The 25,048-nt window shown below is 40.2% G+C and overlaps 3 protein-coding genes across 3 annotated transcripts in view; 2 read left to right on the top strand and 1 right to left on the bottom strand.

Annotated features, from left to right (window-relative positions):
- The window catches only part of LOC139919357 (NLR family CARD domain-containing protein 3-like), a 123,351-nt gene that overhangs the window by 19,266 nt on the left and 79,037 nt on the right, over positions 1 to 25,048 (bottom strand). The gene's annotated exons all lie outside the window — the stretch shown is intronic.
- The window catches only part of LOC139911338 (uncharacterized), a 279,947-nt gene that overhangs the window by 237,833 nt on the left and 17,066 nt on the right, over positions 1 to 25,048 (top strand). The gene's annotated exons all lie outside the window — the stretch shown is intronic.
- On the top strand, positions 21,493 to 22,616 carry LOC139926554 (uncharacterized). The gene is made up of 2 exons (XM_078284786.1): positions 21,493 to 22,025; positions 22,110 to 22,616. The coding sequence occupies exons 1-2, from the start codon at positions 21,725 to 21,727 to the stop codon at positions 22,451 to 22,453; spliced, it is 645 nt and encodes a 214-aa protein (XP_078140912.1). The 5' UTR covers positions 21,493 to 21,724; the 3' UTR covers positions 22,454 to 22,616.

Here is a 25,048-nt window from a genome sequence, read left to right as displayed (position 1 = left end):
AAAAAAAAGGGATATGAGACGTCTTTAGCCAGATGATGTTTTTAATTCAACATGTTTGAAACTTAAGAATGATGATATGTACAGTAGTAGATTTGTAGGCCTAACATGTTACGCCTATCTTGCATGAATTTAACAATTATTTTCATACAATCATACTAATTGGGATTCATGTCGATAAATATGAGCGGACAGGAGGCTGAGCGTGAGCAACCATTCTCAATGTGACCATTTCATTTCACTTTTGTGACTGGTAGCCTATATTCCTTTTTTATTTCAATTCCAACCTTGGTGATGAAGTAATATTTTTCACCGGGTTGTCCACGTTTATATAGCCTGCATGAAACAACTCGGTAAGAACGCACGGGGCGAAGTATCTAAGATGCGCTTTTAGTAGTCCATCTTCAGAACATTGTAGTTTCACACGGCAGACCCACGTCATTAACATCCGCCGTCGCATAATTACGCAGCCTAGTGTAAGTGCAGTCGGATTCTCTTAGCACCGCGGTTGTCTTTTCCTAAGTCCTGATTAATTCTCCTTCACATCTTTCCTTGACCTCATGACGTTTTCCAACGAGGTCAAGGAAAAGTGGTTAGGAATAGGAGTTAGGACGTATTTTTTTGACTATTCCACCGCAGCCCATTTCATACCATTGGCGCAGCTTGTAATGCGTCATCTTGTGTATAAAGCATCTTTGGTGTAGTCGCTTTGTGACGTCGCGCAAGATGGCGACCGGTGTATGCGAGGTTTCTTGAGTATTACTTGTCGAATTTTTCCTTTCAAAAGTATAGTTTACAACTTTAACTAACCAACGGAAGACCTGATATGCGTGGATCATATTATCACGAGCCGAGGCTCCGTTTAGCTCTGAGAGGAAGAAGAAGAGGAAGCTCCTCTCTCTTATGGACTCAGATGAATGTTTTAGCTGTGAAGCTATTGGAGGATTGAAGGACAACGTTTGTCAGTAAAACATTCAGGAGGAAAAGTTCCTGTCACTGTGTGAAAATGTCTAAAGTCCAAAACCTGAGAGCGTTGGTGAAGCAGCGACTAACTGCGGCTGTTGAAGAGATATTTGGGCTGTTTGAAAGAACGATAGCAGAGTACGAGGAGGAAGCTTCTCGTTCAAAAGAGGAGATCGACCGACAACGAAAGCTGCTGGACGCTGTTTTAAATCCTGAAGTGCGGTTACACAGAGCAGGTTTGTGACATTTAAATGTTACTTTCACATTACTCACACACATTGTATGAGTGCATGATATTTCTGTTGTAAGCAAATGCAAAGCAGGGTTTTAGATAGCCGCGTTGGGACTTGCATTAAAAACCTATGATGTTGATAGTACAGAAAATTTCAGTGGGACCGGACAAGGTTTACAAATTTTGCCAGTCTGATAAGCTTTCTGGATTCCTTGAACCCTTATCTGTTAAGCGGGTGGATCATATTGTGTTAAAGTATTTGCAATCCTACTATAAATCCTACTATATCCTACTATAAAATGAGGAAAACTCTGTCCTTATGTCTGTCTGTCTGCGTCCATTTTGCGCCTCAATGGGTTGGCCAATCAATCTGAAACTGCACATGGGCATTGAGCATTGGCATAGGCAGGGACTGACGAAGCTGATTTTTACATTTTCCCAAATTTACGCTGTTTATGCGCATTTTTCGCAAGTCTGCGCGGAGTTGTGGCGCGCCCATCCCCGGAAGTCTGCACGTGGCAATAAAGTCCGGCTGCGGCCTGTAGCCAGTTTAATACATCCACATACACCCTCCTTGGTAGCAGAGCAATTGAGATAAAGAGTTGGGGCAACGGAGGGTCAAAAACGCTACACAGTCACATGACGGTCACGTGGTTCATGTAGCTCCCGATAGTTCCAAGCGGTCCATTTGAATCCATTGTTTTCTATGGGAACAGCACTAACAACCGCGACTTTGGGTATAATAAACAATATGACAACTGATTTAGAGTATTGTAAACTGACAGGTTAGATGTCTGTAATATTACTATTTAATATTATGATTAAAAATTATCTCAAAATAGAAGATTAGAGTGATTAAGGCTTGGCACCTCTTTACTAGTCAATGATGTGTTGCTTTGGCTGCTAGCTGTTCACTGTGTTACATCCTAATGTAGCCTAATTTTATTATTATTATTTACTTTTTTGGACTTTAAGATAACGTCAGCAGAAGGTATGAATTGAATATCGATCCATCAAGATAGTCTCTTCAGGTGCTGTGAATCCACCAACACCTGACAGCAGTAAGGGGCAGTGAGTGATGTTCAGCTGTCATTGAAAGTTACTCTCGAGCGGTCTATTCAGTTTATGAGCTAAAGTAAAAGCATTCCACTGACACCAACAAAATCCTCATTTCAAGTTTCTAAAGTACAGGCCCGAGACCTAGAGGAAGGTACCAGTGACTCATATTTAACTATTGAGGTGCATCAGTGAACACAGAGCATGAGTAGGCCTACATAAAAAATATACTCTCTTACTCAGGTGTTAGCTCGGCGATGGAAGATTTAGTGTGAACAATGGACAGATAAAGAAAGATAAATTTGCCTCAGAGTAGATTCATTTCATTATAATTATTATTTGGAATGTTTGTTTAAATTATAGTTAACCTAATTTGTTAACTTGTTACACATAATAATGATCTGAGGACAAAGGATTTGTTTTAGAAATGTATCTTCTTTATCTGTCTGTAAGGTGCTGCAGCTCACACTAAATCTTCCAACTCCCAATTCCAGTCGTTGCATTTACAAAAGTTAAAATTTAAAACAAGTGGTTTTCCACCGCTGAAAGTTTCTCCTGAACGTGTGTACCAGATACGGTGTAACACCGCTGCCGCTGTTCATCTCTTGACTCGGCAGCAGCGAACCATGAGTTACTGTTTGTGACCGTTAACGTTATACAACGTTATTAACAGCGAAATATCGGTAAAGATGATAAGAAGATATTAAGGACTGTAGGACTGAGGGGGGCTTGTGAAAAAGAATGTGTGTTATTATTATGTTAATTCAATTCATTTATATAGGCTTGTCCCACACAACACATCACCACATTCTTTGCAGTTAAAGTTTATTTTTTATTTTATTATTATTTATTTATTATCATTATTATTATTTCTTTTTTAAGATGTTTACAATGCGGAAAAGCTGTGCTTTCTGCATAAACCTGCCCCTGTTGGATTGGCAGTAGCTTGCTTGTCCTACACAGTTGCCTTGATTTTATTTTTTTGATTTTTTTTAAAGTTATATAGGCAGCATTTTATGTTTATTTTCTTAATTCAAGTTATATATATTTTGTTCTATTTGTGTTTTTTTTTATTTATAATAAGTGGAGTGAAGTTTACTGTTCAGTGCACTGTCAGACTCATTTTGGATAATAAAGTTTATTGTTAAACTGTAAAATATCCTGCCTTACATATCTTTGTCACAAGTGTTTGATAACCACATTTGAGGGATCATTGCAAAAAAAATGTGTGTTTATGTATATATTCTGTATAGGCTATATATAAAGAATATCGGCCGATATATCTATATCGGAAATTTTTTACTCCCTAATATCGGTATCGGCCCCAAAAATCCAGTATCGGTCGGGCTCTACTTATTGCACTAGGTTTATAGATTAATAATACTTTGTGTTGAATATTCATTCATTCAGCACAGAAATGTGTCAGTTGTTTTCGTTGTTCTTGTTATTGGACTAGTTTTATAGAGAAATAAATGGTGTGATGGTGCAGTGTGCTGACTACTGCGCTACACGCAGTTCTACAATTAAATAGCGGAAAAAAAAACATTGTGACGTCATTGCCGATATTGTGGCGGGCCGCCACAAAGTTGTCTATGTAGGTAGGAAACCCTGCAACTGCATACTACCACATAATACCGCATACTATCCCATACTACCACATAATACTGCATACTACCGCATACAACTATACAACCGCATACTACTGCATGCTACCGCACAATACAGCATAATACCACATACAACTATACTACTGCATACTATCACATACAACTATACAACCGCATACTACTGCATACAACTTGACAACCGCATACTACTGCATAATACCGCATTTAAAATTCTAGAAAAGAGGTGTTTAGTGTGTGTATAATATTGTTGTTTTGGTAACCCTTCATTTTACAGGTCCCTAATATTATATGAACTATTTCTACTTAGACGTCAACAAAAAAACTATTACACAGTAATGTGGCTAATAATTATACAACAACATATTTGCGTTCATATATAATTACATAGTACCGGACCTGTAAAGTGAAGCGTGTCTATTTTCTATAATTCAATAGTAATTCCTATGTATTTACATGGTACCGGACCTGTAAAGTGAAGTGGGTGTAATTGTCAGAGAGGCAAACGCAGGCACACGACTGGAAGCTAATATGGCCAAGCGTTAGCTAACTAACACACCCAGAACTCTAGAAAAGTTAGCCATGTTAGCTCCCAGGCGGGTGCTAAAGTTCATAGCACGCATAATCTTTCTCTCACCCCGGGATAGGCTAAAGCTAGAGAACGGTTCAATATCTGTAAAATTTAACCCCCCCCCCCCCCCCCTCGACACTTCATGGTCTGGTCTGTATGGAATGTAAGCTGCTGTCCTGTTTAAATGTACCATTTAAATGCCAATAAAGAAAATGAACATGATCACATTGTATGAATTATTGTCCAATTACACCCGCTTCACTTTACAGGTCCGGTACTATGTAAATAGGCCTACATATGAACACGAATATGTTGTTGTATGCAATGCGGTTGTATGCAATTGTATATGGTAGGGCAGCTCGATTATGGAAAAAATCATAATCATGATTATTTTGATTGATATTGAGATCACGATTATTTAACACAATAGCTCATTGACTTTAGGAACATCATGCATTTATTGAACTTTAAAAAAAAACTTTTAACACTGGATTTCTTTGAACTTTAAATATAAATGAACTGAAAAACAAAGAAATAAATGAAAATAAATAAATACAGGTAAAAAAAATGAGATAAATAAATAAACAATAATATATATATATACAGTGTATATATATAATGTTACCTTGTGGTATTTAAGTAACGTTAGTGGACGTGGGTCTGTACAGTGTTTCCACACCAATGAATTTGTTTTACCTTTCCTGTCAACCAACGGCTCTCTTTCTGTCATCTTCTACCAAGGAAGGTTTAAAAATAAACGGAGAAACGCGCCGGCTCTCTGTTACCGACTCGAGCTGAAACTACACGCACCACAGCGTGTTTGGGCTTTGGAGGAGGGGCGGAGCGCACCGCTGCGAGGGAAAGGGGTGCGCTGGATTTACAACGCAAGACAAGACGAGAGCAACATTGCTAAACGGAATGCGGCACAAAAATCGTTTTATCTCGATTTTCTTGTTTTCATGATCGTGGGAAGCCAAAATCATAATCAAAAATAAAATTTGATTAATCGCCCAGCCCTTGTATGCGGTAGTGTGCGGTTGTATAGTTGTATGCGGTAGGGCTGCACGATATTGGAAAAAACTGACATTGCAATATTTTTTTTTTCTGCGATATATATTGCGATATGAAAAAATACAGGAATTTTCACCAAATGACTTGGAATAGCCCTATCAAGCCTTGCCCCTTTAAGAAGGTGGCCTTGTGGGTAACCTGCGGGTGACGTAGTAGGAAGTGAGTGTGTTTTAGCCGCAGCCAGAGTGAGTTGCAGGATGCTAAGTGAGTAAAGTTACCATAGTTAGCGGGAAAAGAGCTTAGAACGTCACCGAGAGCCCGTGCATTATGTTCGCTGCTGTACAGAAATAAAGTGCCAGTTCTCCACTGCAGAGTTGGGCCGGACTCTTAGTAAAAAGCTTGTTACCAGCTACGAGCCAGGCTAAGCTAAAGTAGCTAGCACAACACCAGAGGCTTCCCAACTACGGTTCGGAGCCGCGAAAGCTAGAAAGGTAACATACGCTACTCATAACAAACCCTGAAATCGGAGTAAATTATGTTATATCAGACAGACTTCTCTTGTAGATTAGTCACGGAAAATGAGAACCGTGCGAGTTCTCCTTTTGTATCAAGCAGCAAAAAAGTTGTAGCATGACATGTTTGAGTTAATTTGCCTTACTTGACATCGCACGTCCTGCGATGTGACTATTGCGCATGCGCACATCGCGATGACGATGCTGAAACGATATATCGTGCAGCCCTAGTATGCGGTAATATGCAGTTGTATAGTTGTATGCAGTATTATGTGGTGGTATGCGGTTGTATGCAGTATTATGTGGTGGTATGCGGTTGTATGCAGTATTATGTGGTGGTATGCGGTTGTATGCAGTATTATGTGGTGGTATGCGGTGTATAGTAGGACCCCCTGCAAGCATAGAGAGCAGACACACCCACAGACACACAAGCCCTGGCAGAGGGAGTTGGGGTCATCACAGTTGCCAGATTGCCAACAGAACATGTAATAAATAATGATTATAAAACCTTATTGTCCTGTCCAAAACCAAGGTTTTGTGTCATCAATAATTGAGTCCTCCCTGTATTTTTTTTCCCTGTGTGCCTCGGCACCAGAACGGATGAAATCTATAAATACATTGTATGAAGAATGAACTAGTTGATTGCTCCTTTGTGTGGGCTAAAGACCGTATTGGCTTGTTAGGGCATAGCTTCATAGTTTTTCATTGGCTATTGAGGGGGTCCGTTAACTTTGTGTAATTGAGGAGTATACACTACTGGATTACGTCCAGATTCTGCTTGTAAAAATCAAACATGTTTGATATAATCATAGTGGCTCCAACTCGCATTGGGAGGCAAGAGATTAGAGTCTGTACCCCTCATACACTTTTCGATTTTCTGTGCCAACTGTCAAATCCAACTGTCCCAAAATCTGCAGAATAGAGCAGACCAGCACAGACTTGGCCCGATTGTGAATCCTGGCAAAAATTGGGGCAATAGTTGAATAATGTAACCCCAGCTTTAGAGAAGTCAGAAGGTCCGTTTCAACTCTCCAGTCTGTCAAACTACATCAGACCGCAGTCTGTAATAGGACTGCAATAGGACATTTTTTGTTTTATGGGAAAAAATTGCTGGGGTCTGCACCTTGGTGTCTTCATATGTGGCTACAGCCATGCTGCAAAGATAGCATCATTGGTCTCATTAAGATGAAAATGATGTGCTTAGTAGAGCAGAGACCCCCGCCATGTCTGACAACCACCTTTTGGTGATATGCCACACCCAACACCTCTACCTCTTTTGGCCAATCGATCAGTTCTTCCTTGGCCCATAACAAACCTTCATACCAAGTTTTCTGCAAATCCGTGCCCAACTTTTTGAGATATCCTGCTAGCAGACGGACGGATGGACACACAGAATGAAGTAATGGTAACAAGCTTAGTTTGACTTACAGTCAGTTTTCCTTAATGTGTATATGTCTGTATTTCAGCTGTACCTCCAGACATCCAGCAGCTGTTGGTCAGTAAAAAAGAGGTTCCCTCTGAGCAGCAGGAGTGGAGCCCCAGTCTGGACCAGGAGGACCCAGAGCCCCCACATATTAAAGAGGAACAGGAGGAACTCTGGACCAGTCAGGAGGGAGAGCAGCTTCAAGGGCCGGAGGAGGCTGATATCAGCAAGTTCCCATTCACTCCTGTCCCTGTGAAGAGTGAAGGTGATGAAGAGAAACCTCAGATCTCACAGCTTCATCAAAGCCAAACTGAGGAGAACAGAGAGGCAGAGCCTCTAGCCAGCAGCTCAACTGAACAGATGAAAACAGAAGCTGATGGAGAGGACTGTGGAGTATCAGAACCAGCCAGGAACTTAGATCCAGCTAGTGATTTACAACCAACTAGTGCTGGCAAGACTTCAGACTCTTCTGAACCTGAGACTGAAGACAGTGATGATGATTTGATGGAAACTGGTGAACCTCAGTCAGGTTTAGACTCACTGAAAAACAATGAAGTCCTTGAGGAGAAATGCTTTAGTTGCTCAGTTTGTAGTAAAAGATTTGACCGCAGGGGAACTCTGCTGATACACATGAGAGTCCACACAGGTGAGAAACCATTTAATTGCTCAGTCTGTGGTAAAAGTTTTGGTCTAAAAGGAAACTTGAAGACACACATGATAGTCCACACAGGAGAGAAACCATTTCATTGCTCAGTCTGTGGTCAAAGTTTTGGTTATAAAGGACACTTGAAAATGCATATGAGAGTCCATACAGGAGAGACACCATTTAACTGCTCAGTCTGTGATAAAAGTTTTCTTTATGAAGGGCTCTTGAAGACACACATGAGAGTCCACACAGGAGAGAAACCATTTCATTGCTCAGTCTGCGGTAAAAGTTTTGCTCAGAAAGCAAACGTGAAACAACACATGAAAGTCCACACAGGAGAAAAACCATTTAATTGCTCAGTTTGCGGTAAAAGGTTTGGTTATAAAGGACCGTTGGAGATGCATATGAGAGTTCACACAAGAGAGAAACCATTTAATTGCTCAGTCTGTGGTAAAAGTTTTGTTTATGAAGGACTCTTGAAGACACACATGAGAGTCCACACAGGAGAGAAACCATTTTATTGCTCAGTCTGCGGTAAAAGTTTTGCTCAGAAAGCAAACTTGAAACAACACATGAGAGTCCATACAGGAGAGAAACCATTTTATTGCTCAGTCTGCGGTAAAAGTTTTGCTCAGAAAGCAAACTTGAAACAACACATGACAATCCACACAGGAGAGAAACCACTTATAGCTGGGGTAGGCAACTTTGGGGAAAAGAACGAGAATTTGAAAGTACACAACAAAACAATCCCCCCTTCTCCTCCCGTAACTCCTCCCTCTCTCCCGTAACTCCTCCCTCCACACAATGCTCAGGAGTGTGTATGAGAGGGGAAAACGTAATCAATTCCGAACCTGGGGGCTCTGGGTCCACCTGGTCCATAATTCCGAAACTTGATGATTTCAAAACTGTTTACCCAAAACATCTTTGTTAGCTCAATCTTGTAACTAAAACATTTGCTGGCAAAACATATTTTTGTCAGCATACAATCGCCATTGCGGTCAAAAACGCACATTGCTACAATCACTAGGTAGAGCAAGTTTGTTTGTGTGTAACCTTTATTTACACAGGGAAAACATTGAAAGCAAGCCCTCTTTTACAAAAGCCTCTGGTGCAAAAAAGCTGAACGCCATTTTTCCTAAATCATTTGAAACACTTGGCTAGTTGTTGGCTTGTAATTTGAAACAGAAGTTAAGTAACGAGGAACCTTCTGCAAGGCTTCTGCGAGCCTTGTAAACAAATAATATACAATGATGCTCTTGCCTCAGAGAAAGAGATGGTGAGTCCACTTTCTGATAATGTGCAATGATGTGTCCTAAATCTATCACCAGTATTGAAACGAAGGGTGACATGGTAAATGGGATCTAATTGTTTTATGGTTATTGCTGAAGCATGCATACGCAGCCGTCACTAAAACCGCCTCTCAGGTGTACAGAAGCTTTCTTTATTCTTTTATATATTGAAATTGAAATAATTTTGACACTAATTTAGTCAATATCGTCTACCTTTAATTTATACAGGCTTTTTGTTAAATTGACACTGTAATTTGACTTGTACTTACTCTTTCTGTATTTGTATTTGTTTATTTGATCAAAAATAATTCACAGCCATCAGTCATGCATTAATTAAAATCAAGAATAAAACATAAAGTTCCCTACACTTGTTTCCAGTGTAGTCCTCCTGCTGAGTTATAGAGTTGTTAGTACTCTTCCCATACACTTGTATTATTTTATTTTTATTTTCCTTAAATCAGTCAGAATAATTGACTGTATAACTGTTCTATCATACTGGGCACAAAAACACAAGCCTTGTCTTTAAGAAAGTATACTTGGTCTGGTTTCACTTTTTTCTACTTTTGTTAAATTCACCGACCCTCATTTACAGTCAGTTTATTCACTGTGTTCATTGTTTCAAATTTATATACTGTACATTCAATTTTTGTTATTACTTTATACGTTTACTTTTGAAATGGGTTATACAAATAAAGGTTATGGTGCTGATTATAATTATTGTTACTGTTATCAAATTCATGTCCATGTTTTTCCTGCCCACACAACAGAAATTAGTGTTGAGAGTAAATGCTTGGTACAAAGAGAGAACATTCCTTGTTGTTACTATTGACAGAAACAGACATATTGACATCACTGCATTCGGCTTCTCTCTCCACTTGGCACTAAATACACTGTTTTCTACATGTGTATCAGGCTTTATTACAGAAACTGCCTAATTGCCTAATTTGTCTATTACAAAATAAAAATTAACAACAGGGAAAACTTGCTTTCATCTTATTTCACATTGAATGAATTTCAGAGCACTCAAGGCTAAAAACTCTTATCCCACTATTAAGTTCCTATCAGTTATTAGATCAACATTCCTGGCAACAGGAATGTTGCCAGTTGCCACTATCATTGTTGTGCCATTCTTCATTCTTTTGCATGTTAATGTATTTGCATTTTGTAATGAATCTCATTGTCTTTTGTAATGTCCTTGTGAACAGGGCTTTCTCTCAGTCCGTTTCCCTGTAGAAATACAGCAAAAGAATTTGAAGCAAGATCCTGTTCTCTCAACAGGAAGTTAGGTAGAATAAGTATGATCATTCATATCTTGCTGTTACAGACAGCTATAACAATAACAGTAACACTTTATATGAAGGCCATGTCTCTAATGCATTATAAGCACATTCATAACATTAGTGATGGTGAGATGAAGCTTCATGAAGCATTGAAGCTTTCCAGCAAATTGGTTTGCTAAAGGGTTCATTTCTCGAGGCTTCATCTGGGCTTCATGCGCACACTAAACCATCTGCTGGTCAAAGAGTAACACAGGCAAATATATTACAGATGATGTCAACAATGTGATGTGTGTAATATTTTGCACTAGTAAAGGCCTGGCATTACGCAATGCCAGATGCCAAAAACTACGTGTCCCTCTCACCATTACGCAATGCCAAATGCGCAACGTGAGTGTCCCGTTAACCACCATCACACATTGCCAATTGCTAAATACGCAACCTACAACCAAGAAAAACAACATAGTAAATATGTAAAAAGCACAGGCCAGCAAAAAGTCATGAAAATAAACTGCAAAGGCATCTTACCTTCACCCGAAGCACAACGTAGGCCTACCTGACGCACACACATTGCCCTTGATTGGTTAATACATTACGCTACATTCAAAACAATTTAGTAAAACCTCCCCAGTTGTGTCTCATGTCACTTAAATCAACTCATGTAGTGTAGCCTACTGGCTAGCTTACGTTAGCTAACTAGCAAGATTACATGATGCTAGCATGACAAAATGCAAAGTTAACAATCAAAATTGCATACCTTTCTCCTTAGCACGCTTGTCGTCTGCTTCTTTTTTCTTTTTTTTGTACTGCGCCCTGGATGGCTTTTGCCTTTTCATTTTCTTGCTCTCCACATACACTCCACTCCACTATACCCATCAATGATCTAGCATGTTCTGACTGTGATGATCACTCACTGATGAACTTCTTTTTTTTTTCTGGGCACAATGTTGGTGCCCCCCTCGGGATGGCACCCTAGGGTTAGGGTTATGTCGCCTATAGGAAGCGCCGCCGCTGCCTGTTGTTCCCTTTATATGTGGATAAATAATGTGTGCATGATATGCTAACATGAAGCTCACCTTGCTAACTGTAGACCACAGGCAGCACCAGTAGTAAGTTAATTGAAACGTGATAAACGTAGTCGAGTGGTATTAAGACTTTTTGTTTGTATTTTAATGGGTACACCACAGCGACTACAACTGCTATATCTGTAATAGTTAAGAAACCTCATCTTCATTACAGGGGCCCTCACTGATTTATTATCACACCTAGCCCACATTTAATTGAAATTATTCCACTCGTTTTTAAGAAAAATCATCCACTCTGGCAGCAATGGAATGGGTTCCACTCAGTGTTAATTTTGACAGCAAATTTTGATTTAGTTTTAGTCATAGTCTTTTGACTAAAATGCCATTTAGTTTTAGTCCTATTTTAGTCATCTGAATTGTTTTAGTTTTAGTTGACCAAATATAAGCTTTTAGTCAGCTTTTAGTCAGTCGATGAAAACTAACAGGTTTAGTTAAAGTGTAATGCATTATTTAAACGTTTCTCTTGAATTTCCAATTAATTTTCTGTACACAGATTCCTGGGATGGATCATTTCATTGGTCAACACTACACCTGGCATTCTATTGGTTGGGGAATTTTGACAGGGTTGTTGCACAAAAAATCCGAGAGCAGAGCAGAAATCTGAGAGCAGAAGTTTCACGAGCGCACAGAAGCAGCGGTGCGAGGAGAAGGGCTGAAGCTGGAGCGCAGGAAATCTGTGTGCAAGCAACATTATATCTGAGTGCAGCAACATTATATCTGAGTGCAGCAACATTATATCTGAGTGCAGCATACAGTTTGAGCAGACGCAGAGCAAATCTAAGCGCAAGCAGGAGCTATTTGAGTGCGAGGGCAGGGTTTGAGGGAAAGCATTACAAAATCTGAACGTGAAATCAATAAATCATGCTCTCAAATTGAAAGGCCGCGCTCTTGAATAAAGATAGGAAAAAAGCTCCATACGATATTATTGTTTACTTGATGAATTACAAGAACGAGTATTTGCCAAATAAAATAACAACGAGACAAAGGCACCGCTATGACAGTCTGACATTATCAGTTGGTGAACCCAGCGTGACGACGACATGAACCGTCAGCGACCAGCTGGGCGACACTTTACTGCTCCGTTGGCAGCAGCGTAGCTCGGTACGCCAGACCGTTCTGTAGCCTGCAGTCTGAACGCACCAAGAAAACGGACCACATCACTCCAGTGCTGAGATCACTGCTTTGGCTCCCTGTGTGCCAAAGAACTGAGTTGAAAATTCGCCAGGGCTTTTTAAGAAATTTAGGGCAACGCTTGTCTGCACTGGAGTATTTATAATATATATATTTCATATCTTTATCTTTTTTTTAATCTTTTATTTCTTTTTGCACTGTGTTTTTAAATGTGTTTTTAATGCATTTTCACTTTTTGTAACTTTTATTTTTCTTTTATTTATGTAAAGCACTTTAAATTGCCGATTTGTATGAAATGTGCTATATAAATAATAAAAGTTTATATATATAAACTTGCCTTGTCAGCTTTCTAAACAAGTGTTCATAATTACTTTATAAGTCATGTCTGTATGTCCATACCCTGTTTGTTGTATGTGTATGCTAATGCCTACTATTGCAAAACAAATTTCCCTGTGGGATGATAAACTATTCTATTCTATTCTATTCTAGTAGACCTTTTTTACTTAGGTTTTGATGTGCATGCTTTTAAAGATGAACATCTTGCTTTTAGAAGTAATGCTGGAGCCCCTAATAGTAGCATTATTAGTGCTGAAATCTCTCTTGCAGACTAAGGAGAGGAAAAGTCCTGGCTACTACTAGTCCTACTAAAAAACTCTGCCAGGCAACTATGTGGCATCCTGTCTTTTATATTCCAACTCTCACTCCAGCAGAGGAGGGTCCCAAAAATGTTGAAGGACTCTTGAAGGACTATACATGCTGAGACACCTGAAAGATGGGGCATTAATGAAATTATTGGCACTTTACAACAAGGTATGGGAAGAGCTCCCAATGTCTAAACTTCTGCAAATCTGATGGAGAAGAAGAAGAAGGAGAAGAAGAAGAAGAAGAAGAAGAAGAAGAAGAAGAAGAAGAAGCGGGAAGGAAAGGTGGAGTCATGAAAAAAGCTTTGTGACTCATGTTAGGCTACATTGTAAAAGGTATGACAAACAGAGAGACTCTTCAAATAATTGTCAGACCGAGAGGTTACTACTTTTTTCTTTTACTTTGTTTGGCCGAGGCAAGATCCACCAATTAATTGAAAGGAAAGGCTTATCAGTGAATAAAATAAAAATGACGTTTGTGACTCTGACAAGTGGAGGGCGGTAATGGCTTGAAGCATCGAAACCGCCGAAATTCCCAAATGAAGAAGAAGAAGCTTTGTGACGTCGCGCAAAATGGCGGCCGGTGTACGCAAACATTCTTGAAAGGAGTATTATTTCCCGGTTTTTTCCTTTTAGAAGTTTAATTTACAAACAGAAGACTCTGTACGTGCGGATGACACTATCACGAATATATAAACTGGAGCCGAGGCTCCGTTTAACTCTGAGGGGAAGAAGAAGAAGCTCCTCTCTCTTATGGATTCAGATGAATGGTTTAGCTGTGAAGTTATCTGAGCTTTGAATCACAAAGTTTGTCAGTAAATAGTTCAGGAGGAAACGTTCTTGTCACTGTGTGAAAATGTCTAAAGTCCAAAACCTGAGAGCGTTGGTGAACCAGCGACTAACTGCGGCTGTTGAAGAGATATTTGGGCTGTTTGAAAGAACGATAGCAGAGTACGAGGAGGAAGCTTCTCGTTCAAAAGAGGAGATCGACCGACAACGAAAGCTGCTGGACGCTGTTTTAAATCCTGAAGTGCGGTTACACAGAGCAGGTTTGTGACATTTAAATGTTACTTTCACATTACTCACACACATTTTATGATATTTCTGTTGTGAGCAACTGCAAAGCAGGGCCGTAGATAGCCCTGATACAGGACCCTTTGGTCGTTGTTGCTCCATTAATTATTCTCCCTACAAAAGTCGGAGAGGGCTATAACGACAAAACTACGTAGAATTTCACTTACCCAAACAAATCTACGTAATCCTTCACTTGTCTACTTTCACGGAGCTCGCACGCGCTACATATCCTTTCAAAAGTAAATACAAGTATAACCAACATTTCCTATTGTGATGGAACTAGCCATGACCCTGGTACTGCGACGAGACGAGTTAAGATTCGATAGATAGATACTTTATTGATCCCGAAGGAAATTCTGGTGTACAGTAGTTTCCAACGTGTACATTACAGGATAGGAAGGTACAATAAAAAAAAATCTTAAAAAGCATGGTAAGAGACTAAAACAAACAGGAATAAACAGAGATAAAAACCAGTCCTGGCAGAGACTGGACAAGAAAGTGCCTGTGCAGTCTGCAGTATGTAGACAACTATGCATATACAAAACTGAGTAAACTAGATCTATACTATCAACATGAGATGCTGTCTTTGCGCCGGGTCGCAAGATACATACATACATATACACATACAATATATACATATATGGGCCATATAATAATATATATGTAACATAGTATATATATAATAATAGTAATAATAATTTAAAAAAAAAAATAAAAAAAAATAAAAAAAAAAAAAATATATATATATATATATATATATATATATATATATATATTTATATGTAGGCTATATGTGTGTGTGTGTATATATATACATATACATATACACACATATATATAATAATAATAGTAATAATAATAATGATAATAATAAACTTTATTTATATAGCACCTTTCAAAACACGGTTACAAAGTGCTTTACAATAAAAACAGAACACATTAGAAGCACAGAGAGATTAGAATGAACTAAAAGCCATAAAAAATAGACACATAAACACAAAGGGAGTAAAACACAAAATTCAAAAATTAAAATAATAAACATGGAATTAAAAACAAATAAAAATCAAGTAAAATAAGGAGGCAGCTCAGGTAAAGTCAGGAAATGCTTTCTGATAAAAGTACATTTTAAGAAGAGACTTGAAAGAAGACACTGACTCAGCCTTATTTCCTCTGGCAGGTCGTCCCAGAGCCTCGGGGCCCTGATGGTAAAGGCTCTGTCCCCTTTAGTTTTCAGCCTGGACACTGGAAGGGACAGAAGACCTCTGCCCGAAGATCTCAAACTATGCAAAGGTTCATAAGGGATTAAAAGGTCTAAAATATAATCTGGAGCCAGGTCATGAAGAGCCTTAAAGGTAATCAATAAGATCTTAAAGTCAATCCTAAAACAAACAGGGAGCCAATGTAAAGAGGCTAAAACAGGTGTGATGTGATCGTGCCTCTTAGTTCTGGTTAGGAGCCTGGCAGCTGAGTTCTGTACAGTCTGTAGTCGTTTCAAAGTTTTTTGATTAAGACAGGAGAAAAGGCTGTTGCAGTAATCAAGGTGCGAGGAGATAAAAGCATGTACAACAGTTTCTGCATCTCTAAAATTTAAAATAGATCTTTTTTTCGCAATATTTCTGAGGTGATAAAAACATGATTGGACAAGCTTTGTGATGTGTTGCTCAAAGCATAAATTGCTATCAAACAGGACACCAAGATTTCTTGCAACAGGCTTGATATGTTGTGACAGGTAACCAGTCGATGGCAGTATTTGTTTTGTGATATGCTGGGACCGAATAACAAGGATTTCTGTTTTATTAGAATTGAGCTGAAGAAAATTTATCGACATTCATTTTTTTATATCAATCAGGCAATCCTGTAGAGAACTCAGCATACTGAGGTCAGTGGGCTTAACAGAGGGTACAACTGTGTGTCATCAGCATAACAATGAAAAGAAATACCATGTCTACGGATGACATCACCCAAGGGGAGCATATATAGGGAGAACAAAATTGGTCCTAGAATTGACCCTTGAGGCACACCATACTTGATATGGGAAAATGACGACAAGAAGTTGTTAACAGAGACACAAAACTTCCTATTAGACAAATATGATGATAACCAGTCTAATGCAGTACCAGATATGCCCACCCAGTGCCTCAGTCTATCTAAAAGAATGCCATGATCAATTGAAAGCTGCACTTATGTATATATATATGTACACACACACACACACACACACACATACATTACCATATATACTTTACATAGGCTACATCACTACATCATCACCATATATACACTAGGGATGTTAATGATTAATCGATGATCGATTAATCACCGTTAAGAATTTGATCGATCAAGCATACTAACTGATTAATCGACAATGTAGGCTATGTGCTATTTCTCATTTTTTGCTGAAATCATTTACCACCACGAGGGCGCAATTTAACCTCACTGCTTATTCAGAGGAAGAAGAAAGCCAAGCAAGCGGGCAGAAGCATTACACCCGAAAAGACAACAGTGTTCATTGTAAACATTGTAATACAGTGAAATACAGCACGTCTACAAGCACAATGAAAGAGAATGCATTCCCCCGGCTGGCAAAGTTGGTGCGACACTATTTGTGCCTCCCGACCCCGGGACAGCTGTTCCACCGGAGCGTGTGTTTCAGCGGCTGGACTGACTGTCAACCGGCTGCACACTGGACTCCTCCATGACCACATAGATATGCTCTTATTCTTAAATAAACGAGTAGATTATCGTGCCATTGTTTCCAATACATAAGCTGTGGCAGCGCCACCATATCGGCACGGCACGGCACAAAATAAAAAGTTAATCAGTGTATAGAAATTGATCTAAATCGCTCTGTAATGTAGCACTGTACTCAGTGCGACAGTCTGTCTCCCGTTCTGAAAATGTTAAAAAAGAAAAAAAATATATAATTCCACATTTTCTCCAGATTGGCATGTGTTGTAATGCTATTTGTAAAGAGTAACTTGATACTTTTCAATCTGACAATTCTAACGCTGTTCAACACTCAGAAAGTTAACTTGAGTGCAGTGCAGAGGCTTCATTGTATATTCCACCAGTGGGGTTCCATTGGACACAATGTAAAGACAAGTAATTAACCCTAACAAAGTACATTTTCAGCCTGTGGGAAACAGAGGTCCGTTGTCAGGATTTTTTAATCTAATCTTTTAATTTAATGCTTGGTTGATCAACCTGTTGAATAGGCCTAAAGACAGGTATAAAAACACGCATTTTGTATTTTTTTAATTTTTACAGTTTTTTTTACATAATGGTTAATCGATTAATTGGTCATTAACGTGACTGACGATCGATTAAGGAAATTTCTTAAAATTTGCATCCCTAACATACACACACACATAGAACAGGTTGAAGACCCTCTCAGTGGCCCGGATCCTGGAGGACCAGCCCCCTGCATAGTGGAGAGGCATTGTAAAGCCTGATGGCCCAGGGAACAAACCAGTTCTTGGAGCGATCCTTCTTACACCCAAGAGAAATCAGCCTGCCACAGAATGTGCTTCTCTGGCTGACCAGAGTACTGTGGAGGGGGTGGTTGGGGTTATCTATGATGGATAGTAGCTTGTTTAAGGTCCTTCTCTCTGCTACCGTCGCTAGGGAGTCCAGCTCCATGCCAAGCATGGAACCGGCTCTCCTCACCAGTTTGTCCAGCCGCTTTGCGTCCTTCTCCTTTATGCTGCCTCCCCAGCACACTACAGCGTAGATGCTGGCCACCACAGACTGGTAGAACATCAGCAGCATTTTACTGCAGACACTGAAGGACCTGAGCCACCGTAGGATGTAGAGCCGGCTCTGCCCCTTCCTGTAGAGGGCGTCAGTGTTCAGTGACCAGTCCAGTTTCTCATCCAGATGCACCCCCAGGTACTTGTAAGTCTGAACCACCTCTACATCCACCTCCTCAATGGAGACCGGCCGCGCGGGAGTCCTGTGCTTCCCAAAGTCCACCACCATCTCCTTGGTCTTGGAGGTTGTCAGTTGGAGGTGGTTCCTCTTACGCCAGCCGACAAAGTCCTCGACCAGGCCCCTGTACTCCTCCTCCTGTTCCCCCATAATACACTCCATAATAGCAGTGTCGTCCGAAAACTTCTGCATGTGGCATGACTCGGAGTTATACTGGAAGTCCGCTGTGTATATCGTGAACAGGACGGGAGAGAGAACGGTCCCCTGTTGGGCCCCCGTACTACTCACCACCGTCTCCGAGATACAGTCCCGCAGTCTCACGTACTGTGGTCTTCCGTTTAGGTAGTCAGTAATCCAGGTCACCAGGGGGGCGTCTACCCGCATCTCCGCCAGCTTGTCTCTCAGCAGGCGGGGCTGGATGGTGTTGAATGCGCTGGAGAAATGAAAAAACATGATCCTCACAGCATTGCCCATTTTATCCAAGTGGGGGGCGACCCGGTGCAACATGTTGATGATGCCGTCATCCACTCCCATCTGCTCCTGGTAGCCGAACTGCAGGGGGTCCAGTGTGTGACTGACCTGTGGTCTGAGAAGACGGAGGATCAGCTGCTCCAGGGTCTTCATCATGTGTGATGTTAGGGCCACAGGTCTGAAGTCATTCAGCGCACTGGGGTACCCCTTCGTGGGCACCGGGACAAGGCATGATGTCTTCCACAGCTTGGGAACCCTCCCCAGTCTTAGGCTCAGGTTGATGTGCTGGAGGGGCTCACCCAGTTGGGCAGCACAGGCTTTGAGCATTCTCGGACACACCCTGTCCGGGCCTGCTGCCTTACCTGGGCGGAGCCTCCCGAGCTCCCTCCTGACCTGGTCCGTAGTGATGGTGGGGGGAGGGTGGGGGAAGGGGGTTGCTGTGGGCGTGGTGGCGGTGTGGGGGGAGGGTGCACCAACAGCGGGGGAGTGGGTGGGGGCTGTGGAAATGAGGACAGGCCAGGCTGAAGGCGCTGCAACTGGGAGGGGGCAGACTTTAGCTTCTGAGTCAAACCTGTTGAAGAAAAGGTTGAACTCATTCGCCTTGTCCACATTTCCCACTGTCGCACGGCTGTTCTTCTGCTTACAGCCTGTGATAGTCCTCATTCCGCTCCACACCTCCCTTGCGTTGTTCTGCTGCAGCTTCTGCCTTCTACCTTCCTCCTGTAGCCCTCCTTCGCCTCCCTCAGCTGGTGCTTGAGCTGTCCCTGTATACGCCTCAGCTCCTCCCTGTCTCCGTCTCTGAAGGCTCTTTTCTTCTGGTTGAGAAGGGCCTTGACGTCGCTGGTAATCCAGGGTTTGTTGTTGGGGTAGCAGCATACAGTCGTAACAGGGATAACATTGTCCATACAAAAGTTAATATAGTCTGTGGTGCAGTGTGTAATGCCATTGATGTCATCCCCGTGTGACTCCTGCAGCACACTCCAGTAGGGCTGCATGATTCTGGATAAAATGAGAATCTCAATTTTCTTGCTTAGAATTGAAATCACGATTCTTAAGCAAAAAAAAATTTAATATAAATTTTTACTGCAATCTTTTGCCTGATACAGACAGAAACAACAAAAAGAATGATAATGACTGCAATGGGACCGTCACATCAACTTTGCGGGTCAAATGGGAAAGACATAGGAACTGTATAGCTAATATGCACACTTCAATATTTGTTAATTTATCGCAAGTCATATCGTCATCGCAATATAGAACAATGTTATTGCACAATGCAGATTTTCCTCATATCGTGCAGGCCTAATTGGGGGTAGTTACCAGTGTATGAAAAGATTTATCTCACTTCAGCCGACACATCCTGAAAATTGCAGCTCTCTAGGCCAAAGTGGGTTTTTTTGCATTTTCGATTTTGGAAGACAATTACAGCACTACGTTTTGACCAATCATGGTCATATTCAGTTATTTGTTGACTCATGCCTGGATGCGTTATGAATTTCAGAGCACTAGTTTTAAGCTAGCTGCTCCCTTTTGACTGTTTCTGTTGATTATTTTTAATGAAACTTCTGTATATGGGTTAAACAGCTTAGATTAACATACCTACCAAATTTCACAATGATTGAACAAACTACCATGGAGTTCTGGACAATTATGTAGTTTGCCACATTTGTTTTGGAAATTCATTTGTTTATAGTGGCCAAACGTTTCATGAGATTGGGCTGGTTTAGTTTATGTTTGTGTATTTCAGTTCCCTGAAGCTGCCTAGCAGTTTTGGCAGAAATTGAACAAAAATTTAAAGAGCCTATTGGAACTGTTTTACATAATCAAAATGGTTGTAGATGTAGGGATATGTGTACAAAGTTTGGCATCATTTGGACATATGGTATGAGATTTACGGAGCAAAACGCAAACATTTGTTCTCTAGCGCCACCATCTGGCCAATACGTGTGCCAAATATGGCTGCTGTAGGACTTAACGTTTCTGAGCTGCAGACACTTTTAGTGGAGAAAAAGAAAGCAAGAATTCCAGCAGATGTGCACATATGTGCCTCATATAGGGCTACGGCCATGCTGCAAAGGTAGCATCATTGGTCTCATTAACATTATGAAGTAATGGTAACAAGCTTCCTTTCCTTAATGTGTGTATGTCTGTATTTCAGCCGTACCTCCAGACCTCCAGCAGCTGTTGGTCAGTAAAGAAGAGGTTCCCCCTGAGCAGCAGGAGTGGAGTCCCAGTCTGGACCAGGAGGACCCAGAGCCCCACCACATTAAAGAGGAACAGGAGGAACTCCAGACCAGTCAGGAGGGAGAGCAGCTTCAAGGGCCGGAGGAGGCTGATATCACCAAGTTCCCATCCACTCCTGTTCCTGTGAAGAGTGAAGATGATGAAGAGAAACCTCAGTCCTCACAGCTTCATCAAAGCCAAACTGAAGACAGAGAGGCAGAGCCTCTAGCCAGCAGCTCAACTGAACAGATGAAAACAGATGGTGATGGAGAGGACTGTGGAGAGGACTGTGGAGTATCAGAACCAGCCAGGAACTTAGATCCAGCTAGTGATTTACAACCAACTAGTGATGGCAAGACTTCAGACTCTTCTGAACCTGAGACTGAAGACAGTGGTGATGATTGGGAACCTCAGTCAGGTTTAGACTCACTGAAAAACAATGAAGTCCTTGGGGCGGAAGTCTTTAGTTGCTCAGTTTGTGGTAAAATATTTGTGCGTAGAAGGTCTCTGCTGATACACAGGAGAATCCACAGAGTAGAAAAACCGTGCAATTGCTCAGTCTGTGGTAAAATGTTTGGTCAAAAATCATACTTGAAGATACATATGAGAGTCCATACACCAGAGAGAACGTTTAATTGCTCAGTTTGTGGCAAAAGTCTTGGTCGTAAAGGACAATTAAAGAGACACATGGGAGTCCACACTGGAGAGAGACCATTTAGTTGCTCAGTCTGTGGTAAAGGTTTTGATTATAAAGCATCCTTGAAGACACACATGATAGTCCACACAGGAGAGAAACCATTTAATTGCTCAGTCTGTGGTAGAAGTTTTGGTCATAAAGGACACTTGAAGACACACATGATGGTCCACACAGGTGAAAAACCATTTAATTGCTCAGTTTGTCGTAAAAGTTTTATTCGTAAAGGACAATTAAAGAGACACATGAGAGTCCACACAGGAGAGAAACCATTTACTTGTTCAGTCTGTGGTAAAAGTGTTGGTGATAACAGAACCTTGAAGACACACATGGAACTCCACACAGGAGAGAAACCATTTAAATGCTCAGTCTGTGGTAAACGTTTTAGTCAAAGTAGACACTTGAAGACACACATGATAGTCCACACAGGAGAGAAACCATTTAATTGCTCAGTCTGTGGTAAACGTTTTAGTCAAAGTAGACACTTGAAGACACACATGATAGTCCACACAGGAGAGAAACCATTTAATTGCTCAGTCTGTGGTAAAAGTTTTGGTCGTAAAGGAAACTTGAAGAGACACGTGAGAGTCCACACAGGAGAGTAACCATTTAATTGCTGTCTGTGGTAAATGTTTTAGTCAAAACGGAAACAATGAGTCACATGAAAGAGAAACCAAGTCCATAAATTACCCTTAGGCACAAGTGTGTTTGTGTGTAGTATGGTATATGATGTATATAACCTAGTAAAGTAGTGTATATGATGTAGTTAATGATGAATATGAAGTATGTATATGACGTAGTATAGGATGTGTGTGTGTATATATATAGAGAGAGAGAGAGAGAGAGAGAGAGAGAGAGAGAGAGAGAGAGAGAGATATGTATGTATATATATATATATATATATACATATATGTAGTATGTGTGTGTGTATGACATGTACTATATGATGCTATGTAAAGCCCTTTGAGACATGCTTGTGATAAAGGGCTATATAAATAAGAATAGATTAAAGACATGCATGGAATGATGTGCTATAGAAATAAACAAATTTGAACTTGTAGTAAAATGTCCAGCCAGAGTGGAACATTAAGTTGAAGGAAATTAGAAACTGTTACCTGATTGTATACTAAAGAGTATTGCAGTGAAACATTTTAAAACTCAATTAATTCCTTAGTAGCCCACAGTTAAATACAATCAGCAATTGAAATTTATTTTATATTTAAATTTAATTTCTGTCATGTTACTTGCTAAGTTATAGAGTTGTTAGTACTCTTCCCATACACTTCTATTATTTTCTTTTTCTTCTCCTTAAATCAGGCAGAATAATTGTAATAATATAACTATAACTATATATAACTGTAGAATAGTTCTATCATAGGCAACACAAAAACACAATCCTTTTCTTTAAGAAAGTATACTTGGTTTGGTTTCACTTGTTTCTGCTTTAATGTTTAATTCACTGACCCTCATTCACAATCAGTTTGTTCACTTCATATTGAGATGGGTTATACAAATAAAACTGATGATGATTATTGTTATTGTTCATGTCCATGTTGTGCCTGGCTACACAACAGAAGTAAGAGTAAATTTTTGGTACAAAGAAAGAGCTTAACTTACTATATTGTTACTACTGACAGAAACAGACATTGACATCACTGCATTCTTCATCAACAAGTAAATTAATCTTCTCCACGTGGTGCAAAATCGACTGTTTTCTACATGTATTGAGTTTGATTGATTGATTTTATTTTTATTGTGTCATGCACCACATGGTGCCCCAAACAAAAAGAGACGAGAAACAAATAAAATCAAAACATACAAATCAAAGTCATACATTCAAACTTTCAAACATCTTATTCCTTCTCAGACTCCAAGCTTTCCAAATGAAACTAGCCGCAACAAATACTTCCTCTCTGAATAACTGTTCCATCTTTACCTCGTCTCCCAACCAGAACAGCTCATTTCTCAAATAAAGGCTGTCTTAACTCCTCATACAACGTACAGTAAAACAAAAAGTGAAATTAATTTTCAACACCCAGTTGACATACAGTACACAATCTCTCTTCCTCAACAATACAAATGAACCTGCCCACCTCAGTTGCCAGAGGGAGGGTCCCGGTTCTCAACAGAGATCTTCTGGATCTTTCCAAAAGTAATGTAATATAAGCATCTGGGCTATGCGTGTTCTTAATTTGATTATATGTTCTAAGTTATGGTTTGAGTCAGATGTCAGTAGCCCATTTTTCTTTATAGTCGAGAAATAACCTGTGCTTAATATAGTGAACGCTGCAGCCCCATACCATTTCAGTAAATATATTGCTGGTCAGCTTCACCGAAAACAGCATTCATATCATTACACCATGGATAGCTATGTGCTTTATCCCAGTTAAAAACTTTTTTTGCTACTGGCATATTAGATAGGCGGTTCCAAAGTCTAAGCATTTCACCTTTCTGCCTAATCACACATGGCTCCCAACCCATGTCCCCTTGGATCGCCAGCACAGGTGCAAATTTATTTACGCCCAAAAAGCAGCGAATTGCGCAATTTTGAATAGCATTAACCTTGGGAATTCCTTACTACCCCAGACTCCAGCTGCATAAAATAAAATTGTGGATACACATGCATCATAGAGCTTTGAAAATGTAGCATAAACAAGTTCTTTACAGACTTACAATTTACTTATTACTGAACCCAGGGCTCTACCCGCCAACTTTGTCAGCCAAAACACTGATACCCTCTTCAAACGTTAAATGTTCATCCAAAATAAATCCAAGGTATTTATATGAGCTGCTATATGCCATTACCATAGTTCCAGAGTGAAAAAGGTGCTTCTACCTGCTCCTGTTTTTCTAAAGTGCATGATTTGAAATTTTTCCCAACTAATTGATAATCTCCATTTCCTACCCCAGAGATTAACAGTATTTATCACATTCTGCAGCTCCTCCTCTGTCCCTCCCAGGAGTGCTGTTTCATCAGTGTATAACAGGATATTTCTCTTCATATCACCAATTTGAAATCCATGGTTTTCACTTTTAATTTGTTGGGCTAAATCATTAATATACAGAGCAAAAAGGGTAGGAGAGAGAACATGCCCTTGTGTGACTCCATATGGAGTTGCTGAAGAAACTTTTCTTATAGTAGTTAATACAAAGGGAATCACTCTTTGATCAAGCAGTCTCAAGTCTCTTGCAGTTGCTTA

The sequence above is a fragment of the Centroberyx gerrardi genome, chromosome 7, assembly GCF_048128805.1.
Source record: "Centroberyx gerrardi isolate f3 chromosome 7, fCenGer3.hap1.cur.20231027, whole genome shotgun sequence".
Lineage (NCBI taxonomy): Eukaryota > Metazoa > Chordata > Actinopteri > Beryciformes > Berycidae > Centroberyx > Centroberyx gerrardi.
This window is presented reverse-complemented; position numbering and strand designations above follow the sequence as displayed.

Excerpts from the sequence above, each read along its gene's own strand:
- LOC139926554 (XM_078284786.1), top strand. The coding sequence starts at position 21,725 with ATGTTTGGTCAAAAATCATACTTGAAGATACATATGAGAGTCCATACA. Across the intron at positions 22,026-22,109 it reads ACACATGATGGTCCACACAG|GAGAGAAACCATTTACTTGT; the intron begins GTGAAAAACCAT and ends GAGTCCACACAG.